Source organism: Anolis sagrei, chromosome X, assembly GCF_037176765.1.
Source record: "Anolis sagrei isolate rAnoSag1 chromosome X, rAnoSag1.mat, whole genome shotgun sequence".
Lineage (NCBI taxonomy): Eukaryota > Metazoa > Chordata > Lepidosauria > Squamata > Dactyloidae > Anolis > Anolis sagrei.
In genome coordinates, this window is record NC_090034.1 from 52,580,954 (window position 1) to 52,606,393 (window position 25,440).

At 43.4% G+C, this 25,440-nt stretch overlaps 1 protein-coding gene across 2 annotated transcripts in view; it reads right to left on the bottom strand.

Moving 5' to 3' along the window:
- SBNO2 (strawberry notch homolog 2) overlaps positions 1-25,440 on the bottom strand; it is a 126,523-nt gene that overhangs the window by 43,544 nt on the left and 57,539 nt on the right. The window contains exons 1-7 of one of the 2 annotated variants that reach the window (XM_060785068.2): positions 23,159-23,652; positions 10,074-10,238; positions 6,683-6,769; positions 4,531-4,621; positions 3,914-4,074; positions 2,130-2,263; positions 1,911-2,001 (exon numbers count right to left, since the gene is read on the bottom strand). In XM_060785068.2, the coding sequence (XP_060641051.2) occupies positions 1,911-2,001; positions 2,130-2,263; positions 3,914-4,074; positions 4,531-4,621; positions 6,683-6,769; positions 10,074-10,238; positions 23,159-23,203 (774 nt within the window). In that variant the 5' untranslated portion in view covers positions 23,204-23,652. Of the gene's footprint in view, positions 1-1,910; positions 2,002-2,129; positions 2,264-3,913; positions 4,075-4,530; positions 4,622-6,682; positions 6,770-10,073; positions 10,239-23,158; positions 23,653-25,440 lie in introns of those variants that run through there. The other variant, XM_060785066.2, reaches the window with a different exon arrangement.

A 25,440-nucleotide genomic window follows, 5' to 3' on the forward strand; every position in this document is an offset into this window, starting at 1 on the left:
TAATCTGAATTGTTTTTAATACTAATGATGTTTAATACTGATTTAATATTTGTATATTTGTCTATTTTAAATTGCTTTGTAATGTTTTTAATGTTAGTCAATTTGAGTCTCCTCATGGAGAGAAAAAGCAGATAATAATAATGATAATAATAATAATAACAATAACAACATTTTGTGTGACTGATGTGGGGCTGGCTTCAGCTTTTAAAAGGAAATTATTATTATTATTATTATTATTGCTGTTGTTGTAATAATTATTATAATGACCATCATCATTATAAATTTAATAGAAGGGACAGAGAGTTTCATCTATGCTGACGACTGTGCCATCATCGCTCAAGCATGGAGCTTTGAAATGGTTGATCAGAAGCTCTCCAAAGCTTTAGGTGCTCTTACTGCCTATTACAAGGGAAAACAACTGATTCCTAATTCATTTAAATGCAGATGTGTGCTTTTCACCTTAAGAACAGACAAGCATCTCAAGCTCTGAGGATTACCTAGGAAGAAATCCCACTAGAGCATTGCAGCACACCCAAATACCTGGGAGTCACTCTGGACCGTACTCTGACTTATAAGAAACAATGCTTAAATATCAAGCAAAATGTGGGTGCTAGAAACAATATCAAATGAAAGCTGACTGGCACAACCTGGGGATCACAACCAGACACAGTGAAGACATCTGCCCTTGTGCTTTGCTACTCTGCTGCTGAGTACGCAGGACCAGTGTGGAATAAATCTCACAACATTAAAACAGTGGATGTGGCTCTTAATGAGACATGCCGCTTTATCACAGGATGTCTATGCCCTGCACAACTGGAGAAATTATACTGTTTAGCCGGTATTGCACCATGTGATATCCATCGATATCAGCCTTTAATGAAAGGACCAAGGCATTCACATCTCTGTTTGGATATTAGCCAGGAAGTCAACGCCTTAAATCAAGAAATAGCTTCCTAAGATCTACAGAGATGCTCTCAGGAACCCCTCAGCAAGCAAGAATCCAAAAGTGGCAGGTAAAAGCTCGGAACCTATTAGTGGCTGAGACCGGGTGAGGGACTCCCTCCTGGGCACAAAGAAGACTTGGCGACTTGGAAGGCGCTGAACCAACTGCACTCTGGCATCACAAGATGCAGAGCCAACCTTAAGAAACGGGGCTACAAAGTGGAGTCTACGACATGCAAGTGTGGAGAAGAGCAAACCACAGACCACTTACTACAATGCAGTCTGAGCCCCATTACATGCACAACAGAGGACCTTCTTACAGCCACAGCAGAGGCACTTGAAGTGGCCATCTTCTAGTCAAAAGGACATTTTGTACAATGTCAAGTTTTTAACTTTGGGTTGCTGTGAGTTTTCCAAGCTGTATAGTCATGTTCCAGAAGCATTCTCTCCTGATGTTTTGCCCACATTTTAAACTTTGTTTGTGGTTTTTCTATAAGTTATAACTGTATTCTCAATTCGCTTCTGACATGACAATAAATAAATCATTATAAAAGAATACGGGTAAATTCTCTGGTGAGATATAAAGGTTGAACTAGATATCCATCAGCATTGAATCTAACATTTTGAACATGCGTATCTTTTACTCTCAACTTTCTCTTTCTCTTCTCAAGGTAGATTTTGCCCTTCTCAAATGAACCTTATGCAGGGACTCTAACCCAGATCCATAACAGCATAACTATGCCTTGGGTTTTGCAATGTAATCACTTCTATCACTGTATGAATTTACAGCCTGGATTTCAATCAACAAGGAAGTAATTTCTTCCTTTCCTTTTGCTAGAAATGGAACCTTATCCATTCTTTCTGGATTTAGCCCAACATTATTGTTTATTTGTCCTTGTTTTCAGACTGAGTGCAGTGCATATTTCAAATCAGAGGTCAGGCCAGGATAAGGAGAGAAATTCTCATACCTTGTTCAAAGCATGGACAGGAATGTTGGGTGCATCGATGTCCTTGAGGTCCCTCTCGGCATCGTATCTGAGGTCATTCGAGGCGCTGAACCTAATGAAGGAACACAAAGCCCCAAGGATTGAACCACAGGAAGCCCAGAAACCAACATGTATCATGTTAAGATGCTTCTCGACTCGCTCCAAAGGCTCGAAGGTGCATTACAACAGCATCCTACTCACCACAGGGCTTTCTTCCTTCCCTTCAGATAGTTTTCGAAGATGATCCCTGCGACGGTCCGGCCTTTCCCGACCCCGGCACCATCCCCGATGAGAAACCCGGCCCTTTGCCCATTGGGGAGCAAAACCTCATGTTGCTAGGAATCCAAGCAAAGAAAGGAAGTGGAAATCAAGTCTCAAAGCTCATACCTCCCTTTCTCAATCTTTAGTCTACAACAGTGGTTCTTCAAGTGTGCTCCGTGGAGCCAAAAGCTTTTTTCTCTCGCTTTGCTTGCTTCCAAAAACTTTTTCCCTCCCACCACTTAGGGGGTACTTTAATTGTGCTTTTACTGTATGACACAAAAGGGTTGGACTGGATGACCCATGGGGTTCCTCCTATTACTATTACAGTAGAGTCTCGCTTATCCAACATAAATGGGCCGGCAGAAAGCTGGATAAGTGAAAATGTTGGCTAATGAGGAGGGATTAAGGAAAAGCCTAATAAACATCAAATTACGTTATGATTTTACAAATTAATTTATATACCATATTTCTTTACCATATTTGTATACCACCTTTCTCAGCCTGAAGGCGATTCAAAACGGTTTACAGTTGGCAACAATTCAATGCCCCATAGCATAAAATATAATTAGAAACATTTAGCATATAATATAAAAACCATACAAAACCAATAAAAACCACACAAAACCAATAAAATTAAGCACAAAAACATCATGTTTTACAAAAAATCGACAGAAAAAGCAGTTCAATACATGGTAACGTTATGTAGTAATTACTGGATTTACTAATTTCGCACCAAAACATCGCAATGTATTGAAACAGCTGTGGACCCGGGCAGGAGGCAGACTGCATTGGATAATACAGAATGCTGGATGAGCGAAGGTTGAATAAGCAAGACTCTACTGTATTATTATTATTATTATTATTATTATTATTATTATTATTATTACAAAGGCTGGCTGGACATCTGTTGGGGGTGATTTGATTGTGATTTTACAGCATGGCAGAAGGGGGTTGGATTAGATGGCCACTGGGGTTCCTCTTAATTATTATCATTATTATTATTACAAAGGCTGGGTGGAAATCTATTGGGGATGCTTTGATTGTGATTTTACTGCATGGCAGAAGGGGGTTGGACTGGGTGGCCACTGGGGTTTCTCCATATTATTATTATTATTATTATTATTATTATTATTATTAAGGCAGGCTGGACATTTGTTGGGGGTGATTTGATTGTGATTTTACTGCATGATAGAAGGGGGTTGCACTGGATGGCCACTGGGGTTCCTCCTATTTATTTATTTATTATTACAAAGGCTGCTTGGACATCTGTTGGAGGTGCTTTGATTTTGATTTTACTACATGGCAAAAGGGGGTTGGACTGGATGGCCCTTGGAGTTCCTCCTATTTATTCATTTTATTTATGACATTTCTACCCTGACGTTCTCAACCCCTTAAGGCGACTTTACACATAGAATAATAAAATGCATTAAAACAATTTAAAAAATTAAAACACTACATTCACAATTGATCACATAATTCACAAGCATGGATTATCCCTGTAGACATTCCTATGGTCATTGCACATCATTCCATATCTATATATTGCACAAGTTTACTATTCGCATTATTATTATTACAAAGGCTTGCTGGACATCTGTTGGGGGTGCTTTGATTGTGATTTTACTGCATGGCAGAAAGGGTTGGGCTGGATGGCCCTATGACAATTATTATTATTACTGCTCTAGTTATTTCATCAATAGGGATGTATTGGGCCACTGCCTTACCTGGCAGCCATACGTAATCGCTTCCAGCTGTAGTGCGGACAGTCGGCCATTGTCGGCAATGGACTCCGGGAGGGAGAGGGTGTAGGTAATGTCAGGGGGCGGGACGCTGGAGAGGGTGCTCGTCTCCACCACCCGGTCGGGGTGCTGCTTCCCAAGTTTGCCTGTGATTTGGCCAAAGAGAAAAAATCAACCACTTCTTAGAGAGGATGCCTCTATATTACAGAGGCGTCGAACTTGTGGCCCTCCAGATGTTTGGGCCTCCAACTCCTTGATGCTCTCATTGCTAGCTTGTTCAATGTCCAGGAATCCAAAACAACCAAAGGGCCACAAGTTTGACACCATTGCCCTGGTATGTCTCTGAAGTCTTCCACCCAAGTCCTAACCAGGGCAAACTCTGCTTAGCATCCAACCTCAGATGGGATCTGCTGCCCTTCAGATATTTAGAGGTCGGCTTTGAGGTTGCCATAATTCAGCAATGGCTTGAGCAGGCAATTGCAAAAGAAAGTGATGGCAAACCTGCCCTGAATCAACCTCTCCAAGAAAATCCTATCTCAGGTCGGACATAAGCCAGAGTCACTTGAAGTCATGGGACTAAGACTAACCACCAAGCCACTCACATTTGGAAGGGACGTAATCGGCGTACGTCTCGGCGTGGCCCAGCTCCTCCGTTTCGTCATCTTCCTCCTCCTCTTCTACCTGAGTTTGGGACTGAAAGAGATAAGAAGGTGTGGGAAAGGTCAAAGGGGTATCTCATGAGGAGATGAAGTGGACGTTTCGTGTCTCATCCTTCGTGAGTTGGGATTTCCTGGTCTGGGTCAAAGTGCTGGTGGTGACAGATTAAGGTCTCTATTTCCTTGTCTTTCCAACAGGCTCTTATAACCGGAGGTGTTTTTAATTTATTGGACATTGTTTTACTACCATGTATATAATTGGTAGTGAACACCAAAGGGCCCACTATTTATCGGAATGAGAACCATATGCAACTCTGGTTATGGAAAGGTAAGAAATAATAATAATAATAATAATAATAATAATAATAATAGTAATAATAATAATGTTGGATTTGAATACCAGAAGCTCCTAGCCAGTAAGAAGCAATGTTGGGAACTGTAGTCTGCGAAAACTGCAGAATTCCCACCTTCACCGTATATCAAGGGTAGATCATTCAGAAGCCTACAGTTGCCTTGTACAACAACTCCCATCATCCTTGCTGTATTAGTCATCCAGGATAACTGGGACTGAGCGAGGTTACAATCCAAATATACATATACATACGAGTACATGTGTGTATGAAAGTGCCTTCCAAATACAAATACAGTGATACCTTAACTTCAGTTTAATTTGAGCTCTTAACTCAAAATGCTCTTATCTCAAAGTGAAGTTTCCATTGAAATGCACTGAAATGCTAAGAATAAGTTCCAGCCCCCATCCCCCAATTTTGTTCTGTTATGTATTTTTAAATATCTTGAAGCCCTAAAGCCCTGGACTCTGGTGCTAGCACTCCCTCTGAACTCAAAACGCTGCTCGTATGTCAAAGTGAAACTTGGGGCAAGTGATGCCTCTCAAATCAAAATGCTCTTCAGTTGGTATGCTCTGAAGTTGAGTTTCCACTATATACATATGTTTGTGTATACATATAATCTAGAGTGGGCATGGGTAAATTTTCTAACTTTGGGGCCGCATGCTAGCCCTCCCTGCTAGGAGGACTGGCTGACTGGTGATGGAAGGAAGGAAGGGAAGGAGGAAGGAAAGAGAGAAGGAAGGAAGGATGAAAGAGAGGAAGGGAAGGGTGGAAGAAGAAAGAGGGAGGCAGGGAAGGAGGGAGGAAAGAGGGAAGGAAAGACAAAAGGGAAGGAATGAAGGACGAAAGGGTGGAAGGGAATGGGGGAGGGAGAAAGAGGGAGAGAGGGAAGGAGGGAGGAAAGAGGGAAGGAAGGGAAGTCAAAAGGGAAGGAAGGAGGGAAAGAAGGAATGAAGGATGGAAGGTGAAAGAGGGAGGAAGGGAAGGAGGGAGGTAAGAAGGAAGGAAAGAGAGAAGGAAGGAAGGACTAAAGGGAGGAAGGGAAGGATGGAAGGAGAAAGAGGGAGAGAGGGAAGGAGGGAGGAAAGAGGGAAGGAAGGAAAGACAAAAGGGAAGGAAGGAGAAAGAGGGTGAGAGGGAAGGAAGGACAAATGAGTGGATGGGAAGGATGGAATTAGAAAGAGAGAGGAAGGGAGGTAAGAAGGAAGGAAAATCAAAAGGGAAGGAAGGAAGGAGAAAGAGGGAGAGAGGGAAGGAAGGAGGGTTGAAAGGCTGGAAAGGAAGGAAGGACGGGAGAAAGAAAGAAAGGAAAGACAAAAGGGAGAAAAGGAAGGACAAAAGGGTGGAAGGGATGGAAGGAGGGAGGGAGAAAGAGGGAGGTAAGGAAGGGGGGGAGGGAGGGAAAAAAAAGGAAGGGAGTATAGGATGGTGAGAGAGTGGGGGGGGGGCTGAGAAAAGAGCCTAAGGGGCTGCATCCGGGCCCTGGACCTGGGTTTGCCCATACCCAGTCTAGAGCATGACAGGTAGCCAAACCCAGTTCTTGGTTATTAAGTATTCTTAATATTTATTGGGTGTGTGTGTGAAGACTGACTGTAACATACTCAAACCCCACACTTCAACCAGCACAGGTCAGCGCCCCCTAATCCTGCAGTCAACATTCTTATTCTTGGACCACAGTTTCCCAGCATATGCCATGGCGGTGGATGATGGGAGCGGCAGGCCGATGATACCTGGCGCTTTCCACTCACCTGGATCGTTGAGAGGAGTGGGGTGGCGGGGATGTGGCTTTCGATTCCCTGTAGGCATTCTAGGCCCTCCAAGTCAGGAGGCAAGGGCTGGACAGGAACAACGAGAGGTAATCAGAAACAATTGCAGAGAAAGAAATCCTAACACAACATTCTGTATTTCCTATCAACCCCACATTTAAGAAACTTTGGACAATAGGTGGATTAGCACCCTTTAATTAGATTTGGAATGTTTGTACAGAAACACGCATTTCATATTACTTATCTAGCCCATATTTAAGAATCTTTTGGATGATTGACAAGTTCATCACCCCTTAAATAGACTAGAAATGCTTCCATAGAAATATATAAGTTTTGAGTCATGCACAGAAAGAAAGAATGGTAGTGATCGTGATACATAGTAAATTTTGGTCTACATAATATTAACGTACTAACCTACTAACATATTAATAGATCAAATAAAAATGTTAGATTTCTTGGACAATAATTAAAATAAGATAAAGATTTTTTTAAATTATCATATGAGGTTAAACATTATTTAGCAATAACATTCCTCTCTTTTCGTTATAGAGGACATGGATCATTCAATGCCAAATGGGCTAAAATTTTAAAAAGCTCCCACCATCATGTCTCCCATTTTGTTCAAATTTTAGCTGTAGTACCAGTCAGGAGTTAAACTAAGTTTCCCAAAATATGAGGCCTCTAACTGCAATAGCTGCTGATCTAGACCCCCTTTTCTGAAGGGTAGTCGGTCAGCGTACGCATGGCATTTAAGAAAATGTCACTTTTGGGGTCTAATAAAATTGAAACTAATTTACAAGAATGGCTAGCAAATTGAAATCCTGTACATTTTTTTTCTGCTGATTCCGATGAAATTAATTTTAACATTATGGATGCAAAATCCAGTCAAACAAGTTGACTCAAAGTGTGCATCAAAATGTCTTATGACAAATTTTGACCAATATTCAGACTGAAACAATTTCCCTGCAAACGAAGATAAGGACTTGAAATTTTGACCAAGCATTATGCTCGTGCTGGACATAATACTGCCAAATTTGAAACTATTCAGCATCTATAGCTGCCTTGCAAGAGCTCTTCAAATTCAGGAGATGGTGGCAGGGAATAAAATTCATTATTATTTATTATTGTTGTTGTTTAGAGCAAAATTTTCTCTTTCAGATGATACTATTCACGAGCATATTCAGCCATAGGCCATGACACCAAATAATATACAACTTTTAAAAGTACAGTATACACTTTCCAATATCTATACACATACATATAATAAAAGTGAAAATGTGTGTGTGTGTGTATGTGTGTGTGGCTGGAATGCCCACTTACACAGACAAGCTCCTGCCTTCACAAACAGCTATATCTCCCACCACTCAGGAGCCACCAAAGGCCCTCCCTCCAATGACATTGCAGGTTATAGCGAGCGCCATGAACATGTCCAAGAGCCCTGCCAATGTCCTCCACAAGCAACATACTACTCACCACCCAAATGAAGACTTTCATACGGGGGGACCATTTTATCCTAGATTCTATGTGTTTCCTTCATCAAAGGCATCCCAGCATTTTTTCTCTCTCTCTTTCTCTCTCTCTCCATTGGTGTGGAATTTACATGACCCCACACACTGCCTCTCCCTTAACCCTTTCCTACCGGCAGTGACATAGGCATGATAACAATAACAAAATCTGATTTGTATTACCCCAAACTGTTTCCATTTCCATTTCTAGCCTCCGCTGTGGACTTTACAAATTTAGCTCTGATTTTTTGGGCTGCAATTGCAAATGTGGCAATCTTTAATGTTATATTTTTGGAATAATCTGCTAACAGGTCACAGATAACTGCTGACTGTTGCCATGTTTAATCTTTGTTTTGAGTATTTCACTATGTATCTTGTGGAAATATGTTTTAATAGGTGCATTTTAATAATAATAATAATAATAATAATAATAATAATAACAACACTTTATTTGTACCCCGCTACCATCTCCCAAGGGACTTGGTGCGGCTTACATGAGGCCGAGCCCAAACACAACAATACAAGCAATAATAACAATAATACAAGCAATATTTTAAAGGATGTTTTTAGATGAATCTGTGTTTTAGCAATGTTGTAAGCCGCCTTGAGCTGTACGGAGAGGCGGGCAAGAATAATAACAATAATAATAATAATTATAATTATATATTTATATAATATAGGCCAAATAATATACACTATACAAATAATGTATATTATTTGGTGTCATGACCTTATTTATATATAATATAAAATATTATATATATAATATATTATATATTATATATAATAATAATAATAATTATTATTATTATTATTATTATATCTGCCCCCCTGGTGGCGCAGCAGGTTGAACCGCTGAGATGCTGAACTTGATGACCAAAAGGGCAGTTCAAATCCAGGGAATGGGGTGAGCTCCCGCTGTTAGTCCCAGCTTCTGCCAACCTAGCAGTTCAAAAACATGTAAATGTGAGTAGATCAATAAGTACCACTACTGCGGGAAGGTAACAGCACTCCATGCAGTCATGCCAGCCACGTGACCTTGGAGGGGTCTACGGACAACGCCGGCTCTTCGGCTTAGAAATGGAGATGAGCACCACCCCCCAGAGTTGGACATGACTAGAGTTAATGTCAGGGGAAACCTTTCCCTTCACCTACTATATCTAACCTCCAATAACATAAGGAAGAGCTAATGGGCTACACTGTCCTTCTGGGAGCAAAACTACCTGGGGATTTTTATATTCCAAACAAATTGCAACTCGCTCTTGGGGCAAAAAAAGGAATGACAATCAAATGAAGTGTTTGCCAAAGTCACAATAAAACAAAAGTCCCATTGGCTTTATGGCCAGGGATTCAGTTGCCAAGGCTGTCAAGAGATAAGAGGGAGGAAGGGAATCTTCCTGAAGCAGAAGTGAAATGTGGGAAAACCAAGGAGGCACAAACATGCTGTAATTATTTCCCTTTTTAAAAAAAAAATATTTAAAAAAGTGGGGCAGGCTCTTTCATTCCTGGAAGTCTGAGTCACAGTTACCAGCAGGAAGTTGGAGAGAAAAATCTAGGGGAAGTTTTTCGAGCGTTGCAAAGCCAATTGCTCAAGTCCATAGGTGGCCAGGGATTCATTGCCATGTGGCACCCATAAACCCAAGAAAGGCTGGAAGATTCAAATGGATAACTTGGGAGCTCAAAGGGGAGAAGTTGTTTTTTTTCTCCCCAGGATGAACTTTTTAGGTTGAGCTGGGTTTTGTTTTTTTCCAATGCTTAGAAAGCACCTTTCAAGATTGATCTTTGCCCTTGGGAGGGTTGAAAACGGAGGGACGAGGGAGAAAACAGAAAACGAAAGACAAGATGGTATTTTTGTATACAGGGCTGACCTCTGTTTGGTTCTGCTGCTGCGGGGTGCTGACGTCCCATATGGTTGGCACGCGACTGAGGCTGTCAGCGGGCAGGAATTCCTGAGCATCGGCAATGTCGGAAAGGGAGTCCGCAGGGGAGGAGAAGAGGGAGTTGCTGGAGAGTTCATTGAGGTATGCAGAGTCCTGGAAAGGGGATGGACAGAAGGAGACACAATTAAAAGGAGAAGATTGCAGATACCTGTGAGCTGTTAACAGTAGCAGCGGAGAGGCGTTTTCGTTTTCATCATCACCATCATTACCATTACCATTATTATTATTATTATTATTATTATTATTATTTATCTTTATACCCCGCCTTTCTTCCAGTGGTGACTCAAGGTGGCTAAGAATCCACACTAGACAAGTTTAGAAAGAGCAATACAAAAGTATTCAGCGTACAATGCAAAAGTCCGACTCCATTACACATAGACAAAAGAAGGAAGGAAGGAATGAAGGATCAAGCTATCTATCGATCTATCGATCTATCTCTTCCCTATCTATCTTCATGTCTATCTATCTATTTATCTTCCTCCCTTGCTTTCTATCTAATCTAATCTATCTCCCTCCCTCCTTATCTATTTATCTCCCTCCCTCCCTCCTTATCTATCTATCCATCCACCTACCTACCTACCTACCTACCTACTTACCTACGATCTCTCTATCTATCTATCTATCTATCTATCTATCTATCTATCTATCTATCTATCTAGGTGTCTATTTATCTCCCTTCCTCACTTTCTAATCTAATTTAATCTAATATATCTCCCTCCCTGTCTCTTTATCTATCTCCCTCCCTCGGCATCCATCCATCCATCCATCCATCCACCTACCTGTATGTCCATCTCCCTCCCTGCCTCCCTCCCTCCCTATCTCTCTCTCTCTCTATCTCCCTCTCTCGCTTTCTATCTAATCTAATCTATCTCCCCCTCTCCCTGTCTATTTATCTATCTCCTTCTCTTCCAAGCCATCCATCCACCCCTGTCTGTCTACAACAACAACTACAACAACAACAACAACAACAACAACTTTATTTGTATCCTGCCACCATCTCCCAAAATGGACTCGGGGCGGCTTACAAGCTCATGTTAGTGCAGTGGAATATACAAATACAGTAAAACACCATAAAACACATAACACAAAATACAGTAAAACACGTAACTACTGTAAACAATAAAAATGTCAATAACATAAAACAGATGTACTTAAAACTGCGTAAAACCCTCGTTAATTAAAATACTCAATAAAATGCAGTGATAGCTGTGGATAAAATGGTTGTATAAGTTCAATCACATCAAGTGCCCGAGTCAAAGAAAGTGCTTGGTCCTTAGGTATAAACTAATGTTTAAACCTGTTTGAAGGCCTGCTTGAAAAGCCATGTTTTAATGTTTTTACAAAAACATTGGAGTGTGGGGGCCAGCCTAAGTTCCCTGGAGAGGGCATTCCAGAGCCAAGGGACCACCACTGAGAAGGCCCTCTCCCTTGGTCCCACCTCTGTGCTTGAGACAGAGGACCGAGAGGAGGCCCTCCCTGGCAGATCTTGGATCATAGGGGGAGATGAGGTCATGAAGACAGGAAGGACCTGAACTATGTAGGGCAAGGGTCCTCAAACTAAGGCCCGGGGGGCCGAATACGGCTTTCCAAGGTCATTTACTTGGCCCTTGCTCAGGGTCAACCTAAATCTAAAACTAATTGAAAGTACACAACAACAACAACAACAACAACAACAACAACAACAACAACAACAACCCTATCTCATCAGCCAAAAGCAGGCCCAAACTTCTCATTGAAATAATATATTCTTTAAAATTGTTTGTTAAAATTTGTTAAAATTGTTCATTTTAATTCTTTTTTAATTATTATATTGCTTTTAAGTGTTTTTGCACTACAAATAAGACATGTACAGTGTGCATAGGAATTCGTTCATTTTTCCCCCCAAATTATAATCTGGCCCTCCAACAGTTTGAGGGATTGTGACCTGGCCCTCTGTTTAAAATGTTTGAGGACCCCTGATGTAGGGCTTTGTAGGTAATGACCTGCACTTTGAATTGGTACCAGAAACTTGACAGCAGCCAGTGGAATTGCTTTAATAGGGACGTGGTATGCTCCCTATAGCTAGCCCCAGTTAGTAATCTGGCTGCTGACCTTTGCACCAATTGCAGTTTCCGAGTCGTCTTCAAAGGCAGCCCCACATAGAGTGCACTGCAGTAGTCCATTCTAGATGTAACTAAGGCATGGACCACCGTGGCCAAATCAGGCTTCTTGAGGTATGGTCACAGCTGGTGCATCGGTTTTAACTGTGCAAAGGCTATCCCGGCCACCGCCAACACCTGAGCATCAAGCGTCAGCGCTGAGTCCAGGAGGACCCTCAGACTGCAGACCTGTGTCCTCAGGGGAAGTGTAACCCCTTCGAGCAGAGGTTGCCACCCTATACCTCGATTGGTCTCACGACTGACCAGAAGGACCTCTGTCTCGTCTGGATTGAGCTTCAGCTTGTTGGCCCTCATCCAGCTGTCAGGCACAGATCCAGTATACAGGTAGCTTCCTTGGAACAGAATGGGAAAGAGCATCTTGAAAATCTATCTATCTATCTATCTATCTATCTATCTATCTATCTATCTATCTCACTCCCTATTTATCGATCAATCTATCTGTGTGTGTGTACATATGTATGTATGTTTATTGGTTTGTAGCGCAAAGGTTCCTCCATGGCTTGATGGATCTGGACCAAATCTGGCACACACAGCCTTCAATCCCCAACCTAAAATAATGGAGGGGTTTGAAGTCAAAGAATTGTCCCTCTTGGGCCCAGAGCAGAGGGAAAGAAAAGGAATAAAGCCAATTGGCTGTGCTAAGCGAAGAAGGATTGACTGTTGCTAGGTGGAGTGCCCCTCTTCTGATGTCAGTGGGAAAGAAAGGGATTGGCTGCTGCTACGACAGGTGCCGTGTATGAGGAGAAGGGAGGAAGGAAGGAAAGATAAAAAGAAGGGAAAAGGAAAAGGAAGGGAGGGGAGAAGACAGAAAAAAGAGGGAGAGAAGGAAGAATGAGAAAGGACAAGGGGAAAGGTATAAAGGGAGGGGAGGAAAGAAAAAGAAGGGGGGAAGAAAGGAAGGAAAGGAAAGGAAAAGGAGGAGAGGGGAGAAGAAAGATAAAGGTCTTCTGAGTCGGAGATTTCCCACCCCGAGCTCTCAACTTTAGTTGGGTCTCTAGGCATAGTTAATTGAGATAATTCATTAGCATCAAACAAATAGTGAAGAGTAGAGACATCACATTGGCAACGAAGATCCGCACAGTTAAAGCAACGCTATTCCTCATAGTAACCTACAGATGTGAGAGCTGGACCATAAGGAAGACTGAGCGAAGGAAGATAGATGCTTTTGAACTGTGGTGTTGGAGGAAATTTCTGAGGGTGCCTTGGACCGCAAGAAGATCCAACCAGTCCATACTTCAGGAAATAAAGCCCGACTGCTCACTGGAGGGAAGGATATTAGAGGCAAAGATGAAGTACTTTGGCCACATTATGAGAAGACAGGAAAGCTTAGAGAAGACAATGATGCTCGGGAAAATGGAAGGAAAAAGGAAGAGGGGCCGACTAAGAGCAAGATGGATGGATGGTATCCTTGAAGTGACTGGTTTGAATCTGAAGGAGCTGGGGGTGGTGATGGCCTACAAGGAGCTCTGGAGTAGGCTGGTCCATGAGGTCACGAAGAGTCAGAAGCAACAACAAAACCAAACAAGCAGAGTTTAGCCTTTCTTCATGTTCGTTTCCGTGCGCCATTAGAACCATCCAGCAACTCCAGTTTTCCAGGCGCTGTGCAAAGATTTGAAAGTGGCAGTAAAGGCCATCAATCCATCATATAAGCAGAAGCACTGCATGTCTGTCCCTGTTCACCAAAGACGTTGCCAGGTATAGACACCCTATTCCTTGATGCCAGGACTGAGGGGACTCAATACAAAACTTTATTACGTTCACGGACCAGCACAAAGTGGGGCACAAGTGCCCTGGGAAGGGGAAACACAGAGGGGACTCCGCACTGCCTCCCAAAATGCCAAGACGCATGGTGAAATGAGGGCCATACAGCCTCATGCTGACACACAAGGTCCTGCCAGATCAGGACACGGACCATGCTTTTTTGGGCGACTTCTGCCCTCAGTCCACTTCCGTTCCTTGCCCCGTCTCGCTAGTCAAGACGCCTTCAAGACAAGGCCTCTTTCTGACACAAGAATCAGTAGCAAAATGAGGACAGCAAAGCAGTGGAAGATGGTGGTGGATTTTGAAAGTTATAATATAATAATAAGACTTTATTTATAACCCACTCTCTCACCCCAAAGGGACTCGGGGTGATTTCCAAAGTATAACAAAAATGGCAAAAATTCAATGCCAGAAACAAACAACAATCAAGAAAAAACATGAAATAAAATAAACTAAATATAACTCATAAACAACTGAAATTAAAGGAAGATAAACTAAATAAACATAATATATCACAAGGAGTCAAACCAATTAAAACACAATACATTAAAAGCGTAATATAGTATATCACATCAGTCGGCTGAAGTTGGTATGCAATGTCAAGGCGAGGATGTGTGTAAAGTATGCTAATCCTCCTCCTCTCCATAAGATAGATTGCACAAATAGGTCTTTAAAAGTTTTTTTAAGGAGAGGAGAGAGGAGGGCCATTTTTAGTTCTTTAGGGAGAGAGTTCCAGAGGCGGGGAGCGACCACAGAGAAGGCCATGTCTCTCGTCCCCGCCAACCATGCTTGAGACGGGGGATGAGACCGAGAGCAGAGCCTCCTCCACTGACCGCAATGCTCATACTGGTTTGTAAGTGGAGATGCAGTTTTTTTAAATAGTCTGGATCCGAACCATTTAGGGTTTTATTGGTAACAGCCATGACTTTGTATTTAGCCCAGAATGGGACCAGTAGCCATGACTTGTATTTAGCCCAGAAGGGAACCGTATCTTGGGAACTCTGACTTGGCCACGGTGGTCCACACTCTGGTTACATCGCGTATAGACTACTGCAATGCACCCAATGTGGGGTTGTCTCTGAAGGCTGCCCAGAAACTGTAATTAGTCCAACGCTCGATAGCCAGGTTACTGACGAGAGCGGGGTACAGGAAGCGCACAACTCCCTTGCTATGCCAACTCCACTGGCTGCCAATTAGCTTCCAAGCACAATTCAAAGTTCTGGTATTAACCTACAAAACCCTGTACGGTTCCGGCCCAGTTTACCTGTCCGAACGTGCTCTCCCCTACAAACCATCAAGGACGTTAAGATCTTCCGGAGAGGCCCTGCTCTCAGTCCTGCCACTTTCGCAGTCGCGTCTGGTGGGGATGAGAGACAGGGCCTTTTCTGTGGTGGCCCCCCGGCTATGGAACTCTCTCCTGAATGAAGTTAGATCTGCCCCCTCCCTCTTGACCTTTAGGAAGCAAGCGAAATCCTGGCTGTGGAACGAGACATTTGCAGAGTGATGGCTGAGGCCGGTAAATGACCAAAGTTATTGACCACAATGTGTGGACTGAGTTGGACGTTGTTTTTATCCTGGCGAATGGTTTATATGTTTTTATCTTACATGTACTTTTAACCTATTGTTTATGTATGATGTTTTAAAAGTTGATTACTGTTAGCATTGAATTCTTGCTGTTAGCCATTCTGAGTCCCTCTACAGAGGAAGAGAAGAACGGGATACAAAAGTAATAAATAAATAAATAAATAATAGCCAGTGGAGCTGCCGTAACATGAGAGTGGTTCTCTTCCTGTATGCACTCCACTTAGTAACCTGGCCACCGATCTCTGAACTAGTTGCAGCTTCTGAACTATCTTCAAAGGCAGCCTCACATAGAGAGCATTGCAGTAGTCCAAGCAGGATGGACTAAAGCATGGACAACCATGGCTAGATCTCAAGGTATGGGCACAGATCTTTGCATGTTTTAACTGTGCAAAGGTGCTCCAAGCCACCACCTACTCCTGAGGTTTCAGGGTCAACGATGAGTCCAGGATCACACCCAGACTGCAGACCTCTGTCTTCAGGGGGAGTGTGACCCTATCCAACGCAGGCTGTAAGCCCACACCTTGGTCTGCCTTCTGACTGATCAGGAATACCTCTGTTTTGCCTGGATTTACCTTCAACTTGTTAGCCCTCATCCAGTCCATCACTGATGACAGGCACTGGTTTAGGGGCAGGAAGGCATCCTTGGCTTTTGGTGGAAAGGAATAATAGATTTGGGTGTCATCGGTGTAAATCTGACACCAAACTCCAAAAGTCTGGATGATCTCTCCCAGCGGTTTCATGTAAACGTTACACAGCATGGGGGACAGAACTGAACCCTGAGGGATCCCACAGGCCACCGGAATCAAACAGGAGTCCCTTAGCACCACCATCTGGGTCTGGCCCTCCAAGAAGGGCCGGAGCCACTGCAAAACATTGCCTCCCAGTCCCAAGATAATGGTAGATTTTGAAAGTTGTGATGCCTGTGTGCTGAAAGAAAGAATAGAGGAAAGAAGGAGGAGGGAGAAAAGAAAAAGGAGGGGAGGGAAAGGAGAGGGAAAGGGAAAGAAAGGGGAAAAGTTATGGTGGGGGGATGGAAGGGATGGAAAAGGGATGAAAGAAGTAGGCTGCAGCCCCTTCAACACCCAGGCAATGCTGAATATATACACAAATACTATTAATAACCAATATGCAGTGTATTGTTCTAACCAGCCAGGTTTTCCAAGTGGATACCAAGCCATTTCCTATTCCTTCTCTCTGGAACTGGAAGCCCTGTCCTGCAGTTGCAAGCAACAGATGCTTTGAGAAAAACCAGCCTCAGAATATTTATCAGATGCCTCTCCAAGACCTGCCTATAAGTCTGACACGATAAATAAATACCTGCCTATAAGCAAAGACGTGCTGCAAATCACTTCACAGCTTTTCTAAACTGTAGTTCGACATTGACTCTCCCGGTGGTGTGTTTTCGATGGTACAGCTCCGTCCGTCTCTTTGAACAAAATCATCGCATTCCCTTTATCTTGCCGTGCAGCTCCGTTTTTGCAGCGGATCATCACATTCCACTGCCCCATTAGTGGACCAGTTTATTACAGAAGTTTCTAACTGGGAAGATCTCTTCTGTAATAAACTGGTCCACTTTAATGGGGCAGTGGAATGTGATGATCCGCTGCAAAAACGGAGCTGCACGGCAAGATAAAGGGAATGCGATGATTTGTTCCAAAGAGACGGACGGAGCTGTACAATCGAAAAACACACCTCCGGGGAGAGAATGTGAACTACATTTAGAAAAGAGTGAAGTGATGGCAACGTCTTTTCCTGAAAGGCTGGGGTGCGGACCCTCTTCTTCCTGCCTTGCGCAAGCAGGTAGGGGAAACCAAAGCCACTAAACTTTAAAGCTGTCGACGGAAAGAGTTAGGTGGGTTCAAGTCAACCATCAGTTGAGCTGCCTTTTCTATCAAATACCAAACTCCACCTTGGAAAGTTTTTTTTGCAATCAAGGTGAGAAAGCACCTCTTATTCACCTCTGGAACACTCTTCTCAGTCCCTTTTTGGAAGGATTAAACAGTGCATAAGTTAATACGGATAAGACACATCAGCTTTTCCAGAGGACTGAAGAGAGTGTGCCCACGGTCGAAATTTGGTGGCATGCAATATATACTTTATAATTTATTTATATTCTGCTCTATCTCCCTGAGGGGGCACAGGGCGGATTATAGAACATTTATAAGCCAAACATTCAATTGCTGTTATACAATTGTTGACAAGGGCAGACAATACATAAACAGAGATTATTATTATTATTATTATTATTATTATTATTATCATCATCATCATTATTTGTACCCCGCTAGCATCTCCCGAAGGACTCAATGCGGCTTACAAAGGCCAAGGCCTCAAAAACGTAGCATAACAAATACACAACTTAAAGCATATCAAAACAATTAAAGCAATATCAAAAACAACAAAACAATAAAACAATACACCAAAACACAATAAAACTGGGGCCGGGCCAAATGTAATGGGTACAGATTAAAAGTGCTGATGTGACAGGTGGCATGTCGGATTTGAGGGTAAGTGCAGTGTGCAAGCAATCTTAAAGTCTAATAAAGTGCTTCTGGGACAAGTTGTTGGAGTTTTCCTATTCTGGAAAGGCACATCGGAACAGCCAGGTCTTCAAGTTCTTCCTAAAGACTGCCAATATAGGCTTTCCCATCTTTTTTCTATCTCTGGCATCTGGAAGCCACAAGGAAGTGCTGTTGCTCCATCTTCCATGCCGAGGAGCTTTGTTGTCCGTAGACATCCTCCCGACTGAATCGCCGGCATGTCCTTATGGGCACTTTTTACTACCTCCCCGCTTAAAGCGGTACCTATTTATCTACCCGCATTGCTGCTTTCAATCTGCTAGGTGAGTAGAAGCTGGGCTGACGGCGGGAGCTCACCCTGACCCAGGCTTGAACAACCAACCTTTTGATCAGCAAGATTTTCTGCAGCTAGCAGTTTAATCTGCTGTGCTAAAGCCCGGCTCAAAAAGACCTGTGCCATTCCAAAGCCTGCAAACTTAGACATAAGTTAAACTTTTGCCCACTTCCTTATATATGGCACTTCCTTATATTTGCATGCTTAAGCTTGTCCTTAGATGTAAGGAGTTGGTGACAATTAGAAGAACCTCTTTTGACAACGAAAAGAGGAGACTGCTTGGTTTTTTCTTAGAACTATCATACGCAGGGCAAAACAAATGCCCTCTGCCTGATCTTCCTCCTTTGCCATGATGTTCTTGTTCAAACAAATCTCCTCCTACAAAAGTCTATTCTAAGGAGAAGCAGATTTGGTTCTTGAACCCAAGTCCAAAGGTTCCAGATCCACAGACACAGCACCCTGCCTTGGCTTTTACAAGGCGCGACCAGCAATATTGGATAGCAAGAGAGAGCTGCGTTTCATAATATAATAATATTTTATTTTTAACCCGCCTTTTCTCCACGAAGGGACTCAGGGCGGCTTCCAAATGCCAAGACAAATATTCAATGCATACACAATAACAAAACACACAAATAAAATAACAAATCATAGTTCAAAACGCATATAAAATAGACTATGGGGAGGATAAATGATCAGGCCTCATAAAGTGCAGTCCAACCCCATTCTGTTATAAAGGAAGTCACCATATGATTCCCCCTGACAGATGGACATCCAACCTCATAGACATTATCCATGTCATGGAGAAAGAGGGCTATGCAATCAAAGTCTATTAGCGTTGAAAGGGAACCCCAAGGGCCATCCAGTCCAACCCCATTCTGTTATCAAGAAAGGCATCATTTGATCCCCCCTGACAGATGGACATCCAACCTCATAGACATTTTCTGTGTCATGGAGAAACAGAGCTATGCAATCAAAGTCTACTAGAGCTGGAAGAGAACTGCAAGGGCCATCCAGTCCAACTCCATTCTGTTATCAAGGAAGGCACCATTTGATCCCCCCGAAAGATGGACATCCAATCTCATAGACATTATCCGTGTCATGGAGAAACAGGGCTATGTAATCAAAGTCTACTAGAGCTGGAAGAGAACCGCAAGGGCCATCCAGTCCAACTCCATTCTGTTATCAAGGAAGGCACCATTTGATCCCCCCCGAAAGATGGACATCCAATCTCATAGACATTACCCGTGTCATGGAGAAACAGGGCTATGCAATTAAAGTCCACTAGAGTTGGAAGATAATAATAATAATGATAATGATAATAATAATAATAATAATAAATATTATTATATACTGTTTTATACTGCATCTTTATACATTGCCTTCCCAACATCCACCCAATTGAGCCTGGGGCAAAAGACAGAAGACTGGGAATCCAGGACTTTCGAGTCCAAGAATGAAAGGCACCAAGGAATGAAACACAAAGAATAACCCACTCCTAGTTTTTCTCTATACTTCTTTCACTTTAGAAATATAGGTTTGAGCCTAGAGAGGTTGACTTTATAGCTGCTTTTGAAACAGACATTTACAAGTCAGAATTCTTTACGAATGGCTCAGAAACCTTTCAAGAGATCCCTATCGGCTTCTTGCCGATCCTTGCCATTTTGTGTTGGAGGACTCTCTTATCACCTCCAGCATAAGCACAAGAAGGGGGGGGGGGGTGACATTTGCCAGAGTTGGGGACAAAAGCGAAAGCAAGAAACCAGTCAGGCAAAAACATGGAAATGGTCGGAGCCAGGCAGATTTGAAGACAGAGCAATTGCAAATATTGGAGGGAGCAAAGAAGCGCAATCAAACTGAGAACATCAACACATATGGGTCATCAATAGTTGTGCTCCGTTTTCTAACTAAGCTTATTGAATCTCCCATATATGATGTGTCCTGAACATCAAAAGCCCAGGAATGTGCCAAGCCCAGGATCTCACATGGATAAAGTCAACAGGAGGTTGCTGGCTTTTTGAAAACAGAATGGAAACACTACGTAACACATTGCTGTGTGTTGTCTAGGCTATATAGCCATGTTCCAGCAGCATTCTCTCCTGGCGCTTCGCCGACATCTATGGCAGGCACCTTAAGAGGCTGTGAGGTCTGTTGAAAACTAAGAAAGTGAGCTTTATATATCTGTGGAATGTCCAGAGTGGGAGAAAGACCTCTTTTCTGTTGGAGGCGAGTGTGAATGTTGCAATTGGTCACCTTGATGAGGCTTTAAGGGTCTTGCAGCTTCAAAGCCTGGCTGGTTGCTGCCAGGTTTTGAAGCTGCAATCAATCAGGGCCAGCTTTTTTTCGTGTCAGGAGCAACTTGAGAAACTGCAAGATGCTTCTGGTGTGAGAGAATTGGCTGTTGACATTGTCCAGGGGACGCCTGGATGTTTTGATGTTTTACCACCCTTGTGGGAGGCTTCTCTCATGTCGCTGCATGGGGAGCTGGAGTTCACAGGGGGAACTCATCCGCGCTGTCCTTGGATTTGAACCTCCGACCTGTCCGTCTTCAGTCCTGTTGGTACAAGGGTTTAACCCATTGCGTCAGCCCAGGCCAGCTAACACCTCCCAACAAAGGATTCTCAGGCAGCAACCAGCATGGCTTTGAAGCTGCAAGGCCATTAAATGCTAATTAAGGTGGAAAATTGCAACATTCACACTTGCATCAAACAGACAAGAGTTCTTTCTTTCACCCTGGACATTACACAGATATATAAACCTCACTTGCCTCATTTCCAACAGACCTCACTACCTCTGAGGATGCCTGCCATAGATGTGGGCAAAACGTCAGGAGAGAATGCTTCTAGAACATGGCCAGGCAGCCCAGAAAACTCACAGCAACACAGAGATTCCAGCCATGAAAGCCTTCGACAACACAATCTTTGTTTCTGGGTTATCAATGCCATTTCCTAATTGGTCCTATCACAAAAACTGGGGGAAACTGCACAAACTTTGTTTTCGTGGGACATCCTGCAGCATGTTTTGCGATAGTTTTTCAATGAACATCTCATTGGGTCTCAACTAATTCAACCTAGTTTGTGGCAGCAAAAAAAAGTTTACGGAGTAGAAGAACTATTCTGAAAGTAAGGATCGCACAATTAAACAGGAAATAACACTTTCAAACCAGGAACAGAACATTTTTCACATTTGGTTCCACAGTGAAATCTGACAGCTGCCGGCAACTTCCTTCTTTGTGGCTTCTTAGGGGAAGAAAAACTTTCTTTACCCTGGCCGTTCGGACAATGGCAGTCGCAAACACCTGCTGAGCACAACAGAAGGGGGAATACAATTCAACTGCCCCCAAAGTGTCCCCTACTGATGGCTTTCCTTGTAAAGAAACTTTTGGTTTTGTTTTTTAAACCCATCACAGCAAAGCTATGGCTCCCCACCCGCTGCGTTTGTGTCCCTTCGCATCTCCCCAGTAAACCACCTTACGAAGACTAAGACATCTCTCAAGTTGATTGCTTCGCATCTCCCCAGTAAACTGCTTTACGGAGACTAAGACATCTCTTACGCAGACTAAGACATCTCTCATTATTTGTCGTCATTTACAAAATAAAGGTTTTTCTTGGCAAAGTTTATTCAGAGGGGGGGTTGCCGCTGTTTTCCTCGTGAGGCTGAAAAAGTGGAACTTGTTTCTATCATTTATTTATTTTGTATCATAAGCATTGCATAAATTAGTATAAAACTGATAAAAATAGAAGGAGCACAAGCGGCTCAATATCTTTTGCCCAACGGGCAACAGCGACCGCATAGTCTGTAGCCTCCAACAATTCTTCCTCTGAACATGAGGCAGGACATTCTGGACAAGCATACAGTTGTGGAGTTGTATGGTCTGTTTCACAGTCAAACAAGGTATAGGATTCTTTTATTATGTTTCAACAACAACAACAACAACAACAACAATAATAATAATATCTCCCCAAAGGGACTCAGGGTGGATTACAGAACACATATATACGGCAAACATTCAGTGCCGTTATACAGACAATCCATAAACAAGATCCCCGTCCATGGCTGAATGGGGATCCCAATTGTACTCTACCAAGCTATAGTCTAACACTCAAACACTATATGCTTGCTAAAAGACATAGTGACATAGCGGCTGCAGTGCTGAGACTCCTATGAGACCAGGATTTAGACATGATCTTCAGCAGGTCACACTTTCTCAGTCTACGAGGGTGGCAGATCCCTTGCTAGGGTGAAAATCCTGCCGTAAAGGGTTGTCCTGAATTGGAAACAAACCGGAAGGCATGTAGCGACGGAACACTTTACACGCTGGATGTGAGTGCAATCTGCCTCACCCCATTGATCACCAGGGTTGATTCGGGTAATATGGCTGGCTAGGCGGGTGTCCCCTTCCTCCCTCACCGCTCCATGTGCATCTCTCCCAAAGCTGCGCGCTCAATGGAAGAGGACGACGAAGTGTACCAAGGTCTTCAGCACAATAGCTGTGCTCCCCTGCTAGAACTTCCAAACAAGCTCAAGATCCTTTACATGGCAAGTGTCTCCCCTTTTTTAAGAGAACAGTTTCTCTCTCAAAGTATGGTTGTTGTTATATCGATTTGTGGGTCAAACACAAACCTGCCCACCTCCCAAAAGAAACAGAAAGGAGTTTACCTTGAAGAGAGCAGCGTACTTGAGCCAAAACTGCACTTGGGACATAGTAGGCCGGCATGCAGGGTGGGACAAAGCAGGAAAGTGGGAGCGCGGATTTCCCCAGCACACGTTGACGGCAAGGAAGCCACTTTCATGGCAGCAGGCGTGGCATGGGGAAACGTTGGTAAGAATTGGCACTAAATTGGAGAAATGTGGGGGAAAAGAGAGAGAGAAAGAGAAGGAGAGAATGGGGAAGAAGGAGAAAGAGGAGGAGGACTGATGAAGAGTGGTTGGGAAGAACGAACGAACGAAGGAACGAAAGAAAGAAAGCCGGTGCTCTGCCCCCAGGGCTGTTTCTGCTGCTGTTGCGATGATGAGGATGATAATAATAAAAAAGTCGTCCGCGATTGGTTTAGTCAGAAAGAGGAGGGCACGGCGCTTCCTCTAAGTCCAGCCCGGCTGACTTTCAGGAAATGAAGCCTGCCTGGTAAGTCAGTGCAATTACTGGCAATGAGAACAGGATTCCTGTATGTCGTGCAATTCAAACCACACAGCGGGCCCGTGTCAACAAAAGAGCAGATAGGCACTCGGCGGGCAGCCGGACTGGGAGGGAAGAGCAAACTTTTCTCTCTCCTCTGCCGACTCCAAAATGATAAAGAAAAGTTTCTTTGCCCCCCCCCCCCCCCCCGGCCTGTTGTTTTTTCCCCTTCCTCCCTTCAGACCCGGCGAACCCGACGAGGGGCTAAATTTAGACGCGGGTTCCTGAGGGTTGGCGTAAATCCTCCGTTTAAAGAAGGAACCGGCTGAGTTTCCGTTCCAACCCAAACAGCTGCAAGGAGAACCAAATCGCAACGGCACGAAAGAGAACTCTTTGATCACGAGGAATCTAAAAGAAAGCAAACTATAAAAGAAAAATGGTAAAACAAGAGTGGGCATTTGGAAATGAAACTGGAGTGGAAAGGGAGCCTGCGTAGTGTATTTTGGATCCGTTTTTCATGTTAAGCCACCTTGGAGAGCCACTCTTAGGCAGAAAGGCAAGGTGTAAAGTGCAATCATTCCAGGAATATCAATACCGCTTTCCTGCTCCCAAATGATAGAGGGAGGCCGAGATTTCGTTTTGACAAAAATCTAACCCATCTGGGCCATAAACAAAACTCAAGCAAAGCTGAGGGAGCCTCAATAGCCCTCCAAGTGTTGGACTTCAATGCCAAGCAGCCCCAGGACCAATGTCGAGGACGCTGGGAACCATAGTCCAACAACATTCAACAAGTGGCATGATATCAGCTTATGATATGAGTTTGCTTATTTTTTAAAAAAAGGAGCCTGAGGAAGTGGGAGATTTACCGGACATGTCAAGCATGAATCACGCTTGTGTTTAAGCAGAAAGGATTTGGTTCTCTCCCCCAGCTTTCTTACATTTATGTAGCTTTTTTGCCCCTTAAAGCAGATCTTGTTCAATTGCAAATGCCCAGCTTTCCTTAGTTCCACAGTTGGATACAGTGGGCCCTCGGTATCTGCTAGGGCAGGGGTCCTCAAACTAAGGCCCGGGGGCCAGATACGGCCCTCCAAGGTCATTTACTCAGCCCTCACGCAGGGTCAACCTAAGTCTGAAGTGACTTGAAAGCACACAACAACAACAACAACAACAACCCTATCTCATCAGCCAAAAGCAGGTCCACACTTCCAACTGAAATACTAATAAGTTTACATTTGTTAAAATTGTTCTTCATTTTAAGTATTGTATTGTTTTAAAGTGTTTTTTGCACTACAAATAAGATGCGTGCAGTGTGCATAGGAATTCATTCATTTTTTTCCAATTATAATCCGGCCCTCCAACAGTTTGAGGGACTGTGATCTGGCCCTCTGTTTAAAAAGTTTGAGGACCCCTGCGCTAGGGCTTGGTTCCAGGATACACACAACATGAATATCAAAATATGCAGATACTGAAGCCCCATTATATACAGTGTGGTAGTAAAGGTGCCTCTTGTATCTTTATCTAGCTAGCTATCTCTCTCACACACATAATCAAAGTGAAAATATGTATGTGTATATGTGGCTGGGGTATCCACTTCCACAGACAACTCCCACTTCCACAAACAGCTTCAACTCAAAATGCTGAAGAGCCACCAAAGGCCCTCACTCCAAAGACAATGTCCAATGTCCTCCCCAAACACCATACTGCCCACCACCCAAGGAATGCTTTCATTCAGGGACAATTTCATCCTACATTTCACATGTTTCCTCCACCACAGACCTCCCAGTGAAATTTGAATGACCCCACCCACTGCCTCTCCCTCTCTCTT